This window comes from Anarrhichthys ocellatus, unplaced genomic scaffold (assembly GCF_004355925.1).
Source record: "Anarrhichthys ocellatus isolate YVR2014 unplaced genomic scaffold, GSC_Weel_1.0 scaffold52, whole genome shotgun sequence".
NCBI classification, from domain to species: domain Eukaryota; kingdom Metazoa; phylum Chordata; class Actinopteri; order Perciformes; family Anarhichadidae; genus Anarrhichthys; species Anarrhichthys ocellatus.
The window spans coordinates 496,007-514,607 of NW_022280082.1; the positions used below are offsets into that span (position 1 = coordinate 496,007).

General features: G+C 43.4%; 2 protein-coding genes across 6 annotated transcripts in view; one reads left to right on the forward strand and one right to left on the reverse strand.

Moving 5' to 3' along the window:
• Positions 1-238: 238 nt before the first annotated feature.
• On the reverse strand, positions 239-14,406 carry cdc40 (cell division cycle 40 homolog (S. cerevisiae)). The gene is made up of 15 exons (XM_031870402.1): positions 14,175-14,406; positions 13,691-13,777; positions 13,266-13,395; positions 13,062-13,148; positions 12,779-12,918; positions 12,399-12,495; positions 11,977-12,116; positions 10,713-10,787; positions 10,423-10,468; positions 8,528-8,629; positions 7,260-7,375; positions 6,176-6,309; positions 3,229-3,305; positions 1,270-1,414; positions 239-806 (listed from the first exon to the last, which is right to left on the reverse strand). The coding sequence occupies exons 1-15, from the start codon at positions 14,364-14,366 to the stop codon at positions 629-631; spliced, it is 1,746 nt and encodes a 581-aa protein (XP_031726262.1). The 5' UTR covers positions 14,367-14,406; the 3' UTR covers positions 239-628.
• Positions 14,407-14,933: 527 nt separating this feature from the next.
• Positions 14,934-18,601, forward strand: part of wasf1 (WASP family member 1) — a 51,627-nt gene continuing 47,959 nt past the window's right edge. For 3 of the 5 annotated variants that reach the window (XM_031870268.1, XM_031870274.1, XM_031870273.1), the window contains exon 1: positions 14,962-15,338. The gene's annotated coding sequence lies outside the window, so the exon portion shown is untranslated. The other 2 variants (XM_031870269.1, XM_031870272.1) reach the window with 2 other exon arrangements.

An 18,601-nucleotide genomic window follows, 5' to 3' on the forward strand; every position in this document is an offset into this window, starting at 1 on the left:
GTGTTCAGATTGGCCTCACTCTCACCGTCTCTGCTGCACCAGAACTTCACAAACAAACTTCTCTGAAAACAGCACTGGGCTGACAGTGAAATAATCCTCACCTTTAATGTAAAAATTGCCAAATATTTTGATACACAGTTCGATAAAGAAAGGAACAAAAAAAGAAGTAGGATATTGTGTTGAATATGGGTGAAGAAAGACTTTCTTTGAGGAACCAACGCTTCATTTTCTTGAGAAGTCAAATTTACAGAATGTTTATTTCCACAATGGGACGGTCACACAATTGGAAATTAAGAATCGTTACCAAGGATTACAGAGGTATACTACACAGAACATTGAAAATAACAAAAAATATTTGTAAAAAATGTCAAGGTTCCCCTCTAATATTCCGTTTGCAGTAGAAACTATTTTAAAAAGTACGTGTGTGTGGTCATCTTTGTACAGATAATACATATTTTTACTCTCACGGCGGGATACAAAAAATACGTTGCAACAATAGGACTGGATACCAGTCCTGTGGCTTTCACAAAATCCATGGGACACCTAGTCCCTTTCCGTCTCTCTATAGTGAACCAGTTCAGTACAGAACCCCCCTTCCCCAAACAGACACACACATACCAGGACAGATCTAGTCCCACAGTTTAATTTGTCCATCCCAGCCACAGGTGATAACCTTAGAGGTTTCATGCGGATGCCAAAGTGCGCTAATGCACACCTTGTCGTGAGCCTTGATCCTTTGGTAAAGCTTGGTGGTCTTCCAATCCCAAATGTTCAGCTTTCCATCCGCATCTCCTGACACCACATAGCTGGAAGAAGTCGAGACAAAAAAAGGACGGAAAGATTAATGCTTTGATAAAAATAACTTGTCTCACCGTACTCACAAATGTGGGTGGTGGTGGGTGAGAAGAGGGTAGAAACAGGTTTTAATGGGTGATTTGGCTAAAATTAGGTTCCTGGACTGTCCCGGTTAGCTCTCCTTGTGGAACTTAAACATTAGATAATCAGATTTTCCACAGCTCTTCATCAACCTGAGGCATTTTAGAGGACAGCGTGTCTCTGTATAATGCTATCTCACTGTGAAACGTTCCACTCAGTAAGACAGCTCTAACCCTCTCCTCAAAGAAACAGATGAATCACCGCTTGTAGCATATTTTCCTTCATCGGTTAAAAAACGAATAAACTATTCTAAACAATTGAATCGGCTGCGAGAATCTCAGCTACCTACTAATCCGCTTCATCAGAAAACTGCGGAACAAAGTAAAGGCTTACCTCATGTCTGGGGAGAAGTCCACTTGGCAGGCATAGCCAGCCACCATGTGGCCTTTGAAGACTTTCTTCTTGTTCAGTCTGAAGCGGTTTTGGGCTCCGAAGATCAGAATCTGGTTGTCCATAGACTGGCACGCTAGCCATTTACCTGGGGTAAGAAACAAGCAAACAGCATGTAGCCAACAGCTAATCTCAAGTGGTGCTGCAAACTACTTCACTGTATAACATGCTTACAAAATAACCATAAAAAATCTATTTCAATATAAGTATTGGGAGGTGCAGTACAAAGGTTCAAGGCCCAAATAAAGTAGGAGAGCGGTAATAACTTCAAGGCTGTCACAACAAGTTTAAAGTGCCTATTAGCGTGCTAGTTTGTCTCATTAACATGATTGTGTATAACAAGCAGCCACGGTGGAGTCATGATGCTGCTTGCTACTGTTAGTAGGCGCTAAACCTGGCAGCTGATCCAGTGCTACATCCAGTAGAGTCAAATGTCTTACAAATATGCCGCAGAAATCAAACTAAAATGTGTAAATTTGAGTTTGAGGAGATGACACTCTGAGAACTCATAATTCCGCCATCATTAAAATGAAAGGTTTGAGGCAATTTAGGAGAAAATAAGAAGAGGCTTTTCATCAGTGACTGCTTATCTGAGATCTACTTTTATAGAGCATTTCAGCTCCTGACACCGCGACAGCCTCAGAGTCACTACGCAGTGATAACCGGCAGTGCTTCAGTGTCAGAGCATTACATGACTCACTGCACTTTCCTGAAAGGAAACATGATGGAAGTTATTAATGTGGTAAGAGAAAGAGATCTAGTGTTGGAGTGTGAGTCCTCTTCTTACATCCTCCCCTCACAAAACAAATTAAAAAGACACTTGTCCACAAATGCAATACACGCAGAAGAATGAAAACAACTTGGCCAATTTCAGCAGATTTGTCTCTTTTCATTAAGATGGCAAGAAACGGGGGAGAGGAGGAAATAGGAGAGAGGCTGTGGACGCTGAGCCAGAGGGGGGGGGGAGGGTCCATTTAGGTGCGAGAGAAAACTGAATGGCCTCCCACTGAGAATGCATTCATTATTCACACGCTCAAGAGAAACAAACCGTGTTGGCACAAATAGGAATGCGAGGAGGAGACCGGGGAGAGTGTGTACGGGTGAGGATGAAAGGGAGGAATCAAAGTAGGTGGAGAGGGAAGGAACAGACGACGACACGAGAGCATGACGGTAGCTGAAGCTGATGGAGCGCAACGGGGGATTCCTGATTCAAACGGAGGAATTAACTCTGGTCGTATCTTAGGCGTGTGCTGCTACACACAACGTGGCTACTGTGCCAGCAAGTGGCTTCTTTACATCTTGCGAGAAAGTAAATAGGCGTATTATTGGATATGTCAAACTATTCGTATAGTTTATTACTCAGCTTTCATTTGCCGTTCTCCTATATTTTTCTCTAGAATGTCTCAACATGTTTGGATATTTTGGACATCTTTTCAGCTCAAGGTCGAACATTAACGTCAACAGAGAAGTATCACTGAAATAAGGGCGACCAGCTGTTTGTGTTTTACGCAATGCAGCTTCTCTCATCCCTCTGACATGAACCTGCTGGCTGCTATGCGCTCTACGGTTTACTCCCTCACAATACTGTGCATTAAGGGGGCCGTATAGTGTTTCAACAGAGCTTAATGGGCCGTCTGTGACAGCCGGCTTACCCAGAGCAAACAAAAGGATTGGAGATGGATCGGGTCTATATCAGGATTGGGCCTGATCCTGATGACTGTATCTGGACATCCCCACACATACATTTACTTAGATGACACAGAGCCTGCCTTGTTTGCGCAATGACCACCATTGGAAGGTATGGAACAGAATCAACTTCAATCTGGCAACATGTGTTGATGCTGCCCAAAGGACTCCTGTCCTGTGTCTCTGGGAGTGTTTCGCCGTGATGAGACTACTCACCGTTGGGAGACAGTGTCACAGCTGGCATTGAGTGCATACTGGGCTCGGCGATGTACTTGAAGTCCACAGGGATGTCCCTGAAAGAGAGCAAAAAGCACAGAGAGAACACTTGAAGATGGGTCAACCTGTGCAGCCTCAAAGCAAGAACAACTCAAAAGAAAAACATTCACCAAGCTGTAGTTTGTTTATTATTGCAGATGCTTATGCTGTCTCACAAATGCTTGTTACTGAAGAGAAGACAGCTGTGGTAAAAAATGAGGCCAGATCACCATTACAGCTCTCCTCTGATCCTTTGATGGCGCACCGCCGACTGAACCGCCATCCAATTATTTATTAATCCCCCCCAAACCCTCCTTATGCTCCGCTATGTCTGCTTTTGGAGAGATAGGAACCTGGGCTTGTTGATCTTAAGTGGTCTGCAGAAGATCATTCAAATCTACAGTGTGCCAGGATGACAATTTCCTCTTCTCCTCTATGTAACATGTATTTCTGCCTTCAAACTGTGAAGTGCTCTGTTCTCATTGTGCCCTCTGCTTAAACTAAAGCCACGTCTCCGTCTGAGATGAGAAGCAGCTGGAGCAAAGGGATCGCACCGTGTTTGCACAAGACCAAATATGGGCTTCGAAGAGCTAAAGACAAGAGATTAATGAGAAAGGCAAACCCTTGTACGCATAAACAAATTTATGCGCACGCGTAAAATCTGACATTAAAGTGGAGCTCGGGTTTGTCAGAGCAATCGTCTGCAGACACGGCAAGCTAAACTCGGAGAAGATAACGCCGCCAGATCTCTTCTTCTCTGAGCTCCAGAAATAAGCAGTGTGCATGTTCTGTTGTCTGGAGAGCGAGAAAAGAAAGCAGACGACAGACAATCTATACACTGGGGATGTTCATGAAATATAGATGATTTGTTGTTGTTTCGCATCGATCAAGATAAGAGACAATGGCAAGAACAAGCAGCGTTCTTTGTGTATTTTATATGTGAACTTTCTCAGGCACGATATCTGCAGCGAGGTTGAATTCAGCCTGCAGAAAAAAAAACATCAAGAAAGAAACAAGAAGAGAGGGAAATGAAACAGACCATCTTTGTTTGTTATTTGGAACTAATGTGAAAAGTGGATTTTACAAAACATAATCACTATTGACAAAAGAGTAAATTAACGTTTTGCTTTGAAGGGATTGCCAAATGTCTGCCTTGGCAGAGTCTGATGGCCAAATATTTCCAGAATGTTGTGTTTGGGGGGGGGGCATGATGAAAGTCAAGCTGAAGGGAAGTTGAGTACTTGGACGACATAGCAGACATAACAACAGTGTCCTTCGCTCTGTCTCCGCCATTTCTTCATGTTTCATTCACATTTTGTCCTCGATCCATAATCATCCCGAATGTTCCTTCAAGTCCCGTCGCACCGCTCTCTGAACGACGTCTTTGTGATCTCGTATAGATCGTAACCCTCTCTGCTCCCCGATGATGAACCTCTGCTACAGATGAAGTAGTCTCTCCAGAAAACTCCAGGACGTGTGTTAAAATCAGGATGGAATTATGAATAACGAGAAGGCGTTTGCACAGCGATGTGTCCGACTTTGCTGCCTCAACAATCTTAATCCTAAAATCCGACATTCCCTCACCGTGCCCGTCTCTGCTTCTATTCCGGAGGTATGAGACTCTCACATGAGGGGCTAGCTAACGCTGAGAGCCAGGTGTTATCCGTGGGTGGAAGGGAGACAGTAAAGCCACTCTTTGGCCGAGAGTACCACTTGCCCGTTTGCTCCCACGCTCCACTAAAAAAAGCTCATGGGAAGAAGGAAAAAAGAAAAAAGTACACAAATGGTCGTCCTCGAATTAAAAGCACCCCCTTCCAAATTCCAAAGGAGAGCTTCCTTTTTCAGCTGGTCTTCAAATGTTCATCTTTGAGCAATAAATACCAGAGTTGGTTTATCACCGCAGGACCCCATGCTAATTGGCAAGTCGCTCTCGAGCCCCTTCTCCACACACACATGTGCTGGCTTGGCTTTGCTCGCTTTGATTCGGTGCTTCTGAGCAAAGATTTAATTTCCTATATTCTTCACAATAAAAGTCCCCCCCTTGTTATTGCTGCACAAACTCTTCCTCCCTACAGTATTAGTTGACTTGTTTTACTTGAAGAATTACTAACAGAGCTCCACTAATGAGCTGATAAACATTTGACTTCTTCACAATAAAAGTCCCCCATTATTTTGTTATCAAAAGCTTGTGTTATGAAGCAGCTAAATCAGGAAATATTGGGTCGCTGGGATGCTGGAGAGAAACTAAACAACAGTGAAAGCACACACGTCTCTCTCTCTGGTATTCTGCAGTCATGAGTTGAATCTCGCTCTACTGGTAATGGGAGCGTACGGTAGCGCAGCACGGTTTGACTCTTCATATGGAAAAGCCCTGTTGGTGGTCTCTCGTTTGGGCAAAAACTGCAGTCGGACATTTAAATGACAATATCGAAAAACAAGTAAGTTTGCGCAAAACAGTGAACACGATTTTGCTAAAAACGCAAGTGCATGTTGTGTTTTTTTTTGTTTTACACTTTATCTAACCTGCCAGTCATCCCAGCGCTTCTCCTTTCCAATGATTTAACTTGTGGCACCATTTCAAAATGCTTATTTATTAAAATATACAATTGGCAACACGGGCCAGGCTCACAGAAGGATCCTGCTGGAGCACCGTTAATGCACAATGTTAGCTCCGGGGGGGGGGGGGGAAGGAAACTCCCAGAGCAGCAGATGCATGTGAAGCAGGCACAGAGGCCATGACTCAGCACAGATTAGCAGCACAGCTGGGAGAGCTTTGTCCAAGATAGGGTTGTCTGGTGATCTACTGCTCTTATGAACGACTGATGAAAGGAGCAGTGAGTTCTCAGAAGGCAGCCGGCAATCAATTCAAAACACCGCATTACCATTTCAGCCTTTAGCCTGTACTTACCACTCCCAAACTCGAAGACTCTTGTCGTCCGACGTGCTCACGAAGCGACGGTTCTCATCAACAAAAGTGATGGTGTTGACGGCTCCCAGGTGACGGTCATACTCCTGAACAACCTCCCCTGTCCTGACGTCCCACTGACAGAGAGGAGGTAAACACATTTATCTACGACAAGTCAAAGCAAAATACAGTGAATTATTAAAATGCCATCAAACTGGTTTCACTGCACATTTCCATACTCTTGTGGCGTGCTGCTTCCCAAAACAAACAACTTTTCTTACTGCAGTGAAACAGTCATTTGGCGGGTCTGTGGAGTCACTGAAGAGCGGTTAAAAAAGAAAATGGCTTAACTGCAGTCGAGTAATGACACTGATTAGCTATCAAACAGAGGACTTGATTATGCGCACATAATAATAAAATGTAAAGGATGGAAAAGCACGTAGAAAAGGCCCCCAGGCTCCGAATGAATAGGACGCATTTCTGTCCAAACACATTTTGCATCCAATTCAATTTATGCCTTTTTCTTTTGTTAATTTAGCTTTCGGCTGCTCACAGGAGCAGCCATCTGTTCTCAAAACCCTGAAGGGAGCTGCATGATTTAATACTAACCCTCAATATTGTGCCAGACATTGTGATAGTGACTACTGTTCATCTGAACAATGAGTAGACAAACATCAACATCTTGAAATATATTCAACTAAATGACGACTCCAAGAGCACAATGGTAGTTTGTCCCAAACTTTCATCTGTAGAAGTTCAGGGTTACTTGTCACTTGTTTACCTGATTGTGTAATATCGTAGTTATGAATTTCCTACTTTTAGGGGATTGTTCCCTTTGCCTCTCTTCCACATTGCTATGAATGATTAATGACTTGCTCTAGTCCCGTCAGCCACTGAACCTCGAGCACACAAATACGCACACCAGAGCCGGAGGATGAGACGCGAGTGAGTGTATTTCATGCTCCCGTGGGCACAGGGGGGGATGCACAGAAAATGTGTGCATCTGCTTGTTCAAGGTGGAAATACACTTGAAGCGACGGCGTGAGCAGAATTGATAAACTGGCAATGCGGCACATGACAACTTTACCTGAACGATCTTCTTATCAGACATGCCGGCCACGAAAAGGCTCTGTTTCTCCTGGTCGGGGTTGAACTTGACGCAGTACGGCACCTTCCTGTTGGTGAAGCGGGAGATACACTGGCCTGTGGAGGGGAGGAAACGTGAAAGTCAGAGCTCCATAATAATCCACAGTGGCTTCTCAAGAGAGGTACACACAAGTTGTCTAAGATTTAGGGACACTTTTGATGCCGCATGCACTGTCCCTGCAGGCAGCGACAGCTCAGCCATAACACCGGAATTTCAATGTTTCTCTGTATTCATTCAGCGGAGGTGAGTCGCCACAGGAATAATGCCACCACCACTGCTACAGCTGAGGGAATTAGAAATGACTGCAGCACCAAGAGGCCCCTTAGATAAGAACAGAGGCTTTTCACTGAATTACATCCAGTGTTGAACTGCAACAACTGGGACAAATCTAGTGGAATACTAATAATTACCCGCTACACATCCCTGCTATGTACAGCTGTTGAAATGTACACTAAAAAAACACAACATCTGGTGGGAATTGTAATGGTGCAGTAAGTTAACTCTAAAAGTATTTGGATGATGTGGCTCCAAAGGGCATCCTGTGAACAACAAGTGGGGGATTTAACTCTTTTCTGCCCTCTGCTGGATTGGCACTCTTGAGTTGAGCGGGGTGGAAACTGAGACGAGCAATTGGGAAAGACAACAGGGAACCATGTGACACTAGGGACCCGACATTTCGCCAACAGTTCACAAAGACACAGAGAGTAGATCATTCGCTATTTGGTTACACTGAGACATTCTTTTATAGTTATGACAGATTACAAACTAATTCTATGACGTGTTGAGCTGTGCAGCCTCTCTTAAATGAGGCAGGGCTACATTGAAAGTAGCATTCATTGAACACAATTCCTGTACTGAAATCAAAAATGCAACACCGTCACACAAACGGTGATGAAGTGTGTCCCCGATACAACAGTGTCACTATGACAGCCCTACAAGATAGAATTGTGTCAGAGCTGCTGATTACATTTCTGTTATTCAGAATTATCGGATGGCGTGCGAGATTCAAGGTTATGTATGATTGCACTGCAGCGTGTTATTATGAACCCCCATACACACTATCGGCAGAGTGTCGCCAAGACACTAAATTAGACAGTGTGTAGGTGAGTACATCTCCCATGGTCCAGTAATTGTGAAGAATCAACAACAAGAAGCGATGCGAGTGATTATAGAAACGAGTGTGTTGACATCAGCGAGGTGGAGCCTACCTGTTTCAGTGTCCCACAGTTTGAGGTAGCGGTCATAGGCAGCGCTGAGGAACTGGGTCCCACTGTTGTTGTAGCAGATGTCTCGCACTGCTTTGCTGTGACCTAACGGAGTACATTTACACATATTACAAAGCAAATAAATAAACATGCCGTAGACTAATTCAGTATGTTCCTCACGATTGCCTTCCTTTGAAAGGCAATTTATTTGAGGAGTGTGAAACCTGGTTACGGGGAATAAGGGATGTTGAGGAAGAAAGATGACGCGGGGCTGTGGGAGATGAGGGGAATGGAATCTCAAAATGGGCTTGGAGAGGAAAGAAAGAGCAAAATGACATGCTCCATCCGTCTTTTCAACCGTTCTCCAGCTTCTCCGTGTTTGATTCAGAATCCCAATCTATGCAACCCCTTTGGCTTTTCTCACGCAGTGCAGGTGATGCGAGGTCCCCGTGGGCTCAGCGCACACAGACGGCTTCCTTCTTAAAACTGGTTTTTAATCAGGGCTACATGTCTCCGCAGCGATAACAGAGCCGACTGAGGCTAAGTGCTCGCCTGTTCTAACCTCGCTCGCTGGCAGACCAAGCGGAGGTAGCGCTGCTGCAAGAGAGCCTTACTGGTGTACGCCTGTGTGTACTGGAAAACACAGATACACAGAGTACTGAAAGCGGGGCACAAGTGTCGCTCAAATATGCAGTTTGTCCCATGCACACGTAATGATATGCGTGCTTATCATGCACATCCCCCAAGCTAATGCTGGCTGCTTAGCTGTTCTTTCTTACGCTATAGTTCTGACTAGCTACCTATTGCAGTGTATGGTCGTATTTAGGGCTGCAACTAATTATTTTATTCATTGTCAATTCATCTTTCGATTGTTTTCTCAATTAAACGATAAGTTCTTTGGTTTATAAAATGTCATATTTCTGACAAATGACGTTCCAAAAGCCCGAGGTGACATCCTCAAACCGCCCACAACTCAAAGGCTTGTAGTTTACTGTCAAGAGGGAGTTAAGAAATCAGAAAATATTCACATTTACAAAGCTGGAAACAGAGAATATATATTTTTTTCTTTAAAAATGACTCAGACAAATTAATCAATTATATAGTTGGCGATTAATTGTTGCAGCTCTATTCGTTTTGTAAGTCATCCATCCAAATACATACGCAGATAAAGAAATAAAATGAAATTCAACGCCTCAGAGAATAAAGGAAACAAAACAAGATGATGTATTCTACTGTTGTGGAACAAAAAGGAATAAGCCAGACAGCAGATAATGGAACTAAGTGGACAGCAACAAAAGGAAAATCTAATATAGTCTCTAAAACAAAGCCATATACTTATAAACCTCCTCTAATGAAAAAAATGATCATCATCATCTGAATGTTTGCTGCTGCTCCAACTCATCAACCCCACAGCCAGACGCTCTCTGTCAGTTTGTTCCAGCCTCCGCTGTCCTCTCTCTTCCTGTATGCCAGCTCCTCTCCGTGTCTTGTGCCCTTCCCTGGCCCCTTGTTCCCTTCGGCCCCCGGGCGGCTGAATTATGCATATTCTGTGAAGGAGCTGACAAGCAGAACCACGGCTGCAAACAATCTCTATTCAGACAATGTGCTGTCTCTGGGAAGAGCGGAAGTGACCTGAACACATTAGCTAAACTCTCCAGACCCCATCTATTCTAAAAAAAAAAAAAAAGCCTTTACTTTCTGCCAACGGTCAGCAGACGAGTCATTAGTGTTGTTGAGCTTACATGCCGTCACTGCTGCGGATTTCACAAACGGCTGCATGCATTTCGGACCGTCAGCACATTTCATGTCAGCATGTTTGCTGATGATCCATTGTTGTTTATAACATTTCATACAATTAATTATTAACATTTATCAGATCAAAATGTAATATCACTTACCAATAAATGTCCGTATACACCTCCTCTCACCGTACACTTCCCAGAGCTGTGGAGAGAAAGAGATTAAAGTACGAGTGAACACTGATTTGCAAAGTCTGCATCAGGTTGATTAGAGGTTAGCTTTGAATTTTCTCAACAGCAGCGCTGTACAACAAAACATTCAAACTCACAGTTGACAACGTTACCAGCCAATCATATAAAACTGCATCTTTGAAAAACACACAAGTGGGCGCAAATTCATTCATTAGCTTCGGTGTTGTTTTTCATGGCACCAAGCTGTGAGTACTTACCTTGATCTTACAGTCCATGGAGGAGGAGAGCAGCAGATGACCAGAGCTAGGAAATAGTCTGATGGCACTGACCCCCTGGAAAACATACAGAGACATGAGAAGTTGATATGTAATCATGGTTATGCTAACCATTAGCACAGGTCCAAGCACCCATGCTGTTCTGCACTACCTTTTTGGGTAGCCGTGTGAGGCACAATCTGTAAACTCTTACTACAAGAGCAAACAGCATGTTTTACGGTGCAGAGTGGACAGATTGTGTGTTAAGCATTTCATTAATAGATAAACATCTGTGAGGAGAATCCAAATCATGGGAGTTCACATTTGACTGTACTGTATGATGTTATAATACCACAGATCTGCATATTTTGATATCTAACAATCCATGTGTGTCTGCTTGGACCATAAATCACATAGCCCTATGGCCATGATTGATATTGTGTTTATTACAATAATGTAAAAGCATTTTTGTATCGGCAAGACACTTATTATTTTTTTACTCTAACTGTTAAGGAAAGGGCATCTGCATGTTTACCATATAAAGTACTTAATTTAAACATTGCCATGCTATTGCTATTAAATCAACTGATTCATAATAACCAGGGCAGATAAGTGTGTGTGTGCAGACCATGCTGCCTCTGTAATAGTTATAGAAAGTATGATGACTTTGAAGTTACCAAACTTTTTCCAAAAATGCCATCAAACTTCGGGGACTACGAATGGGCCATTCCTCCATCTATTATCTCCACATCAGCACTTCTACGCGCTTATTATCTTCTCAAACCTCTTTGTATTTCAAATGAGAGTGTGAAGGCTGTAACTTCCTGCACAAAGCGGATAGGAGCCAATTTAAAACTTGAGTGATTTCTCTCTCCCTGAAGAGCAGCGGCAGATCGGAAGCGTGAATTAGATCTCTCTTGGAATAACCCAGTGTTTGCCTTTATATTTGAATTATAATCACGGTGTTTTGAATGAGACAGAATAATCTTGGACTTGTCGGGGACAAGCAGCTCGTACACAACCGTGTTATCATTTTATTCAAAAGCACCCGGGAGGCTTTTACTGACTTCCTCACAAATTCTAACAAGGACTGCATGATGGAATTTTCACTCTTTTTGCACTTCAGAATAATTAAAAAAAACTATAATACTGACCATCAGCAAAGCTTGCATGGATAATACTAGCAGCAAGATTTATTACCTGGTACATAAAGGGGCAATTCGTGTGCACACAGAAACGCAAATAATCCATGTCACTTCCCACTGACCTTGGTGTGTCCAGTCCAGACATGAATCTGTTTCTTGGGCAGGTAACACTTGTCTGGAGCGTCCACAGAACGCAGGTTGATACCCACATCCTGTGGGACGTGGAGGTAGGACCTGCCCTGGTAATCGTACATGTCTTTAACTGCAGGGAGAACAAAAAGACACAGCATATTATGAAAAGCCATCCTGTAGCATATGGGCAAACTTCATCTGCTGAGGAAGATTGTGTGATACGATCGAACTTCACTAAACTTTCAATCTCAATTCTTAAGCAAACTGGTCTTTCAAGAATTACGTCCAATTAAAAAAGAAATAATGTGTATATGTTTCTGTACCTTTTACGCAAAATACAAACTTCAGTGGATAATTTCAATGAGTGTGATTCACATGTCTAAAAAAATAAAAAATAAGAGGACCACAGTACCATGGAGGATGGTTTTCTCCTCTGCAGGAGCCTCTTCCTCGTTCCTTCCCTTCTTCTGCCGTTTGGCTGTGATCTCATCCAGCTCTTTCTGCTGTTCCTGTAAAACAGATTAAGCACAATACAATATTTACCAAAAAAAACATTAGTGCAGAGGACAGACTGAGCAAACTGTAGTCGGGTGTAAAGGGGATTACTCGGGGCTGCTCTTTAGCTTTCTCTGAGAGCAGAGGTTTGACCTCAACATTTATTTTTTACAAAGGCGCATTTTGGTGATTTAAATGAGCCAAAAAAAAACATTAACCCTAGCCTAAACCTGGTAGTAGTGACAATTAGTAGTGAGAATTTCATATACATATTTGATATAATGAACACCGTATTACCTCTGATGGTTTGGCCCCATCTTTCTCATCTATATATTTCGCCCATGGTCCAAGGAAGTTGTCAATCTCTCCTGCGTCTCCACCTTTGATCTTTTTCCTTTTCTCTGTCTTCTTCTGTCCGCTCTCAAACACGGTTAGCCCTGAACGAAGAGACAGTAGACATTATACTTCAACATCTCCCTTAATAAGCAATACTTCATGTTGAGTAGAAGACTAAATAAAGTCTGGTCTATCCAACCAGATCCTGACGAACACACAGAATTAAGGTGTGATGAAGGATTACCTTTATTTTTCTCAGCCTCATCCACTGCGCCAATGTAGCCAGTGTTGGATACCTGGTGTGTGTCAACAGATGGATCTAAAGCGTAACCTATCGGCAGAGTGGAGAGAGTTGTAAAACTTTCAAATTCAGGGTAAAAAGAAGGAGGAATAGGAATATATTGACCGCATAATTCAAATCCACCACACAGGTCACAGGTGAGCTCACCATAGGTGGAGAAGGTCCTCCTTTGCTGTTCAAACATGAAGTCGTTGAGGTGAGCAGGTTCTGCGTAGCCAGATAACATGTTTCGGGGGGCAGACATCTGTTTGCTTTTAAATGGGTTCACTGGCCCAAACTAAGAGGAAGAAACACAAAATCATTAATAACACTATAATTAAACATTGAATCTGGATACATTCATGATCCTCTGAGAGGCAGGTGGCCAGCTGGTCCCGTCCTTTTCAGACTAACTAACAGTACACAGTGAAGCACTTGTGAATGCTGGTCAGAAGTCAGAGAACCGTGCTGACAGCGAGTGTGTATGTTGTATACACACAGTATATCAGAACTGTTACTCCTGCCTTCTGTCGTAATGTGTATATATATATATGACCCAGCTCTAGATATCACTCAATAATTCTAAAACTTACCTCTGGTGCAAACAGGGTTTCAAACGTCGGGTTATAAGTGACTTCTTTCAATGAAGGGTCCAGGTGTGTGCCAGTCTCAACAGCCTCCTAAATTTGGGATGTACAAATCACAGTTTGACAAGCAATACAATACCAAAGTGTTGTTTGGTGTATTAGGTGTCAGATATAAAAAACATCAAACTTAAGACCACATCGACGTCTAAATCATTTGCTAACTAGTTGTTTTTTCTTTGACGTAACGTTAAAATGTTAGATATTACAACATCCTCCTGCTCGACACTCAGTTTCCCGCTAACCGCTCCTAATTGTGTTCGATACCGTTAAAAATAGTTAACTCTACACACTAAATAATTACTTATTTTGTATTTCACGTTATCAGTTGAAACCGCACGTGTCCTCAATATGTCCAAGCACAGTGCGATTAATATGATCTAACTTTAACAATGTAACGTGAAGCTAACGCTAGTTAGCCTGGTTAGCTCACCTTAACGGCGACCTCAGGAGCAGAATTGAGAACAGCCACAGACATCGTGGGTACAGAACTTAGAGGTTTAAGGTGAGCCGTGGCGTCCGGGTTCGTTGGGTCCACTTTCTCAACACCAGTTACAGATGTTGACTCATTTTCTGAATCCGAGTCGCTATCGTACGAAACGAGGGAAGACGCAGTGGCAGCCATCTTGGATGTTGTGAATTCGCCGGAAGCAGGAGGGCTGTACTTCCGGTGTGACGAAAAACATTACTCGCCCAGGGCGTGATATTAAATAACAGTGAAATATACAGTATGGAGATTTAAAGAGTAAAGTCACATAAAAAACTGAATTTGATATAGAATTACACTGTAATGCTGTAGCTGTAACGTTACTCGGAATGAGCCATAATGGCAGACAATATTAGAGCTGAAATGCTTGTCAATATGTGTGTGTGTGTGTGTGTGTGTGTGTGTTTATAATAATTGAATATCCGAGCAGCACATAATCGTATACATGGTGGTCAGTATTGTCCTTGACCTTTGTAAAGCATTTTGTAATGTAGTCTATGTTATCATCAAATCATTGGGCAGGATATCGATTCATTGTGTAATTATATCATTGTTTTGTGTACAGTGAGGGTTGGAATAATCAAATCCATCAAATGGATTAGACATCACAAAATTACGGTCTGAGATAACTTAGCCATTACAGCGAGCGTGCACGTTATCCGCGAGCCTCCCACGAGCACAGCAGCAGTTGCATGGAACGCTCTCTCGCGCCCCCAACAATAGAGTGGTAAGTACCATCATCGCCGGTTATAACGGGGACGTTTTCCTTGCGAATAAACGTCCATTTACACTCGTTACTTCGGAGAGAACATCTTTGTCGCGTATGAGCAACATTAACGGATGTTATTTGGTGACGAAACCTTTCGTTGGCTTGACTGGACCAGGTTTGATGCCAATTTCCACCAATATCTATCCTGAGATTCACCTTTGGAAACAAAGTGCCTGGGTTCTTCTCCGCCGCCGCCTCTTCCACCAGGACTACATTTAATACCAGAGACAGTACAATCATGGATCCGAGCCGGGGATTTAAATTCTTGGACACAGTGGCACGCTCTGCTGCTCACTGAGGATGGGAAGAATATAAAAAGGGAATTTTAAGAAACATATCAGGTAATTATTTGACCACTGTGTGCAGAAGTCGCATGCTTTTAACTTTTAGTCACGTTACGTTAACGTTATTGCGTCTCAACCAGCTGCCTTTTAAAAACAAAGTCACCGTGTTGTAAGATTATACTTAAACCGGAGCTGCTTGACTAATAACTGTGTTGGTAATTCAACACTGCCTGGCCATCTCTGACTATACCACGATAACCCAGTACACACACACACACAGGTGACACAAATGTGGCATTGTTGACAACGTTAGGACTCCAAAGTGGTCCAAACCCCTAAAAGTGAAGTATGTCGAGCGATGAATAAATAAACGACGTTTGTAACGGGACCGCTTGAAGGGGGCGATACATTTGCAAAAGCTCCACATCTGCAGGAGCTCCTGCTGCTGCAGCGTCTTGACACATTCAGTCCTCGGAACATCATGTTGGTGGGAAACCGGAGAGCAAATATTTGCCCCTGCAAAACGATCTAACGGTGTTAGAAGCATGCCACATATGTCACAATAATGTGTGTTTTTTTTAAATTCGTCATCGGGTTGTGGAGCTTCAGGTTGGCACACTGTGATTAGGCGAACCGCTGGCAGCCGCGCGACGTGATTTAATTTCCCCCACATTGACTTGCCTCGCTGGGGTCTGTTCCAGCCAGCTTGTTTTTTTTTTGTTTTTTTGCAGTCATGGGGGATGGTAGCCTTCAGCCCAGTGAAAATCATGCTTTTGTGAAATCCGAAACCTTCTTTGTACTTCTTCAAGTGCAGCAAAGAAACGTGGGGCACAGTGTGCCTGTTGACTGTTGTGATCGGTCTTTCATATTTGGTGATAGATGTTCGTGGCATGGCATGAGATACGTGGCTTAGTGTGGCCATCTCATCTGCATCCTGTCCATTTAACTTAAACCCAAGGAGAGAGTCTTTAGGATGCTGCAAGGAAACACTTTTGTCTACATTAAAGCAAGCAGCCAATGTCACCGCGTGCCCCTCAAAGTACAGTAAAGTTGTGTAACAGAGAGTGAAAGAAGCCTGTAGTTAAAATTTGTGTTAAATTCTGCGGTTGGTGATGAATGAAACATCGGCTGCAGAGCCATTGATAAAAGTCTATGATTTGCCTGCTGCTTTTGACAGTGTTAATGCGTTCTGTTTGTACCTCTGATGTATTAAAATTACATTAAAATGTAGGCCTAGTGATAATACACAAGAGACACAACACATGCAGTGACTGCATCTGATGTGTATTTGATAATAGTGATGTTATAGAATTACTTACCCGGGGTCAATTCAGATCGGATCTTTATTGCCTCTCAAGAGGAAATTCTTTAAGTCTAGACGGTAGACAACACCATGTCAATATCAACCAACAGAAAGAGCTGACTCTTAAATCTAAATGTAGCCACACCGCTCTATACACCTACACTGTCTGGACCATGATTCAATGAAATGTATAGAGAATACATTTCATTAGAGCATTTATTTTAAACATTTTGATACATAGAATCTGTAATAAATGTGTACACTTTCCAGATAAACCCAGATTATTTATGTAGAATATATATATATATATAGGTTCCTGTATGTGAAAGCAGCTCTGACTCCTTGGACAAAACAGTCCCAGAGCCCTTTGCAGCTGTTAGATTTAGCAACCTGCAAGAGTGGCATCCACACGATCACATGACTGAGTGGGAGTTATATGCCGGCTCAGAGGAAGTACATGTGTGCATAAAACATTTGCTATATTGGTTGAATTGAAAGTACTGAAATGACATTAATAGACCCAGTGATCAGCATCGCTGTGGCTCAGCTCTGAGTGGGTGTATGCCTGCTGTGTGCCTCAAACCCCTGCTACTGTTTTCTTTGAAGCAAGTTCTTTCCCAAGGGGGGGGGTTACCTCCTGTGGTTTTTGTTTTTAATGCGGGGTATTTTTAAACATTAAACACAGGTGAAAAGTAGCAGAGTTGAGGGGGTCTATCCGCATAACCTGCTCTTTGAAACACGAATCTAAATAGTGCTCGGTTTACCCGACAAATGGCCCTACCTACAGGTGTGTTCCCAAAATAGAGCAGAACATATTGCCAAGGTTTTTTATCTGATGCTGTGTGTGTGAACTCTCTGCTGCGAGGGATGACATTCCTGCACAGTTTGCCCGTTTGCTCGTGTTTTTCTGTGTGTGTCAGGGGCCCTCGTGATAGAAGAGCTTTGGCACGCCTCCCGCGGAGGCTTTTGGACCTTCTCTTATTTGTTGACACTGCTCTGATGCTCTGCCAGTCTTTGGCTTTCTCATGCTAGAAAGAAGAATATCTCTTTCTTTCTGAAGCGCTCCTTTGTCTTTCTCCACAGAGGTGGCGAGGGGTGATTGGAGGACACACAGAATAACACGGGGTCGTAATGAACGAGAGTGTAGGGAGAGAAGCGAGAGATGAGAGGAAAATGAGCGACGGCTGCCTGATATGAGGGGGGGGAAGAAGGTGGGCTGGGGATTCTGGGAAAGACAGAGAGAGAAAATGCCCCTTTACGGGCCATTTAGTGAGACCACGGACAGACCTCCTATCTCCCAGCTGTTAGGACGCTCCAGAGCTTCCAACACACAGCCGCTATTGTTCTTCCTCTTGGCCTAGGCCCACATCTCTATAATACTGCCTCTGTGCCTGGGCTGAACTGGCCTGACAGAGGGACACCAGGGCTCAGTCTGACTGGTGCTCCTTGTGTCTTACTGCCACTGCCTCCACCACCTCCGTCCATGCTCGGTAGAGACTTTATGTCTCCCAGACAGAGATTGCAGTGACCGCTTTGTGACTTTTCTCTTTCTTGCGTGTTCTACTGCTCTTCTCTCACAACGTCGAGGATAGGAGTTGTCATCGTGGGCCTAACGTAAGCACTTAATGCTCTTTGTCATAGCAGGTATTGCATTATCTCTTTTTACTTCTTCTCACTCTCCTCGTAGTGGCCGGTACCCCTTTTACCCTCGTCTCTAGTTGCTGCTTGGGCAAATTCAGCCTCTCTGCTTCCTTCTCTCCCTGTCACCCCAGGGGAGGAGAGGGCGTTGACAGGGTCTCTCAGTGAGCTGACAGGATATCTTTGAAATAAACCTGTCTGACTGTGTCTCTGCCAACAAGGAAAAAAAAAACATCCAAAAGCCACGTCTGAGCTTATTGCCGCCCCAACTCAACTGTGGGAACTGCAGCTTCATCTAAAGCTGCCCTCTTCTGTCATTTTGTCCTCCCCCTCTCTCTCTCTCTCTCTCTCTCTCTCTCTCTCTCTCTCTCTCTCTCTC

Coding starts and splice junctions, on each gene's coding strand:
- cdc40 (XM_031870402.1), bottom strand. CDS start 14,366: ATGGCTGCCACTGCGTCTTCCCTCGTTTCGTACGATAGCGACTCGGAT. Junction 13,149..13,265: donor GAGGACCTTCTCCACCTATG/GTGAGCTCACCT, acceptor CTCTGCCGATAG/GTTACGCTTTAGATCCATCT. Junction 8,630..10,422: donor GTGTATACGGACATTTATTG/GTAAGTGATATT, acceptor GTACTCCGTTAG/GTCACAGCAAAGCAGTGCGA.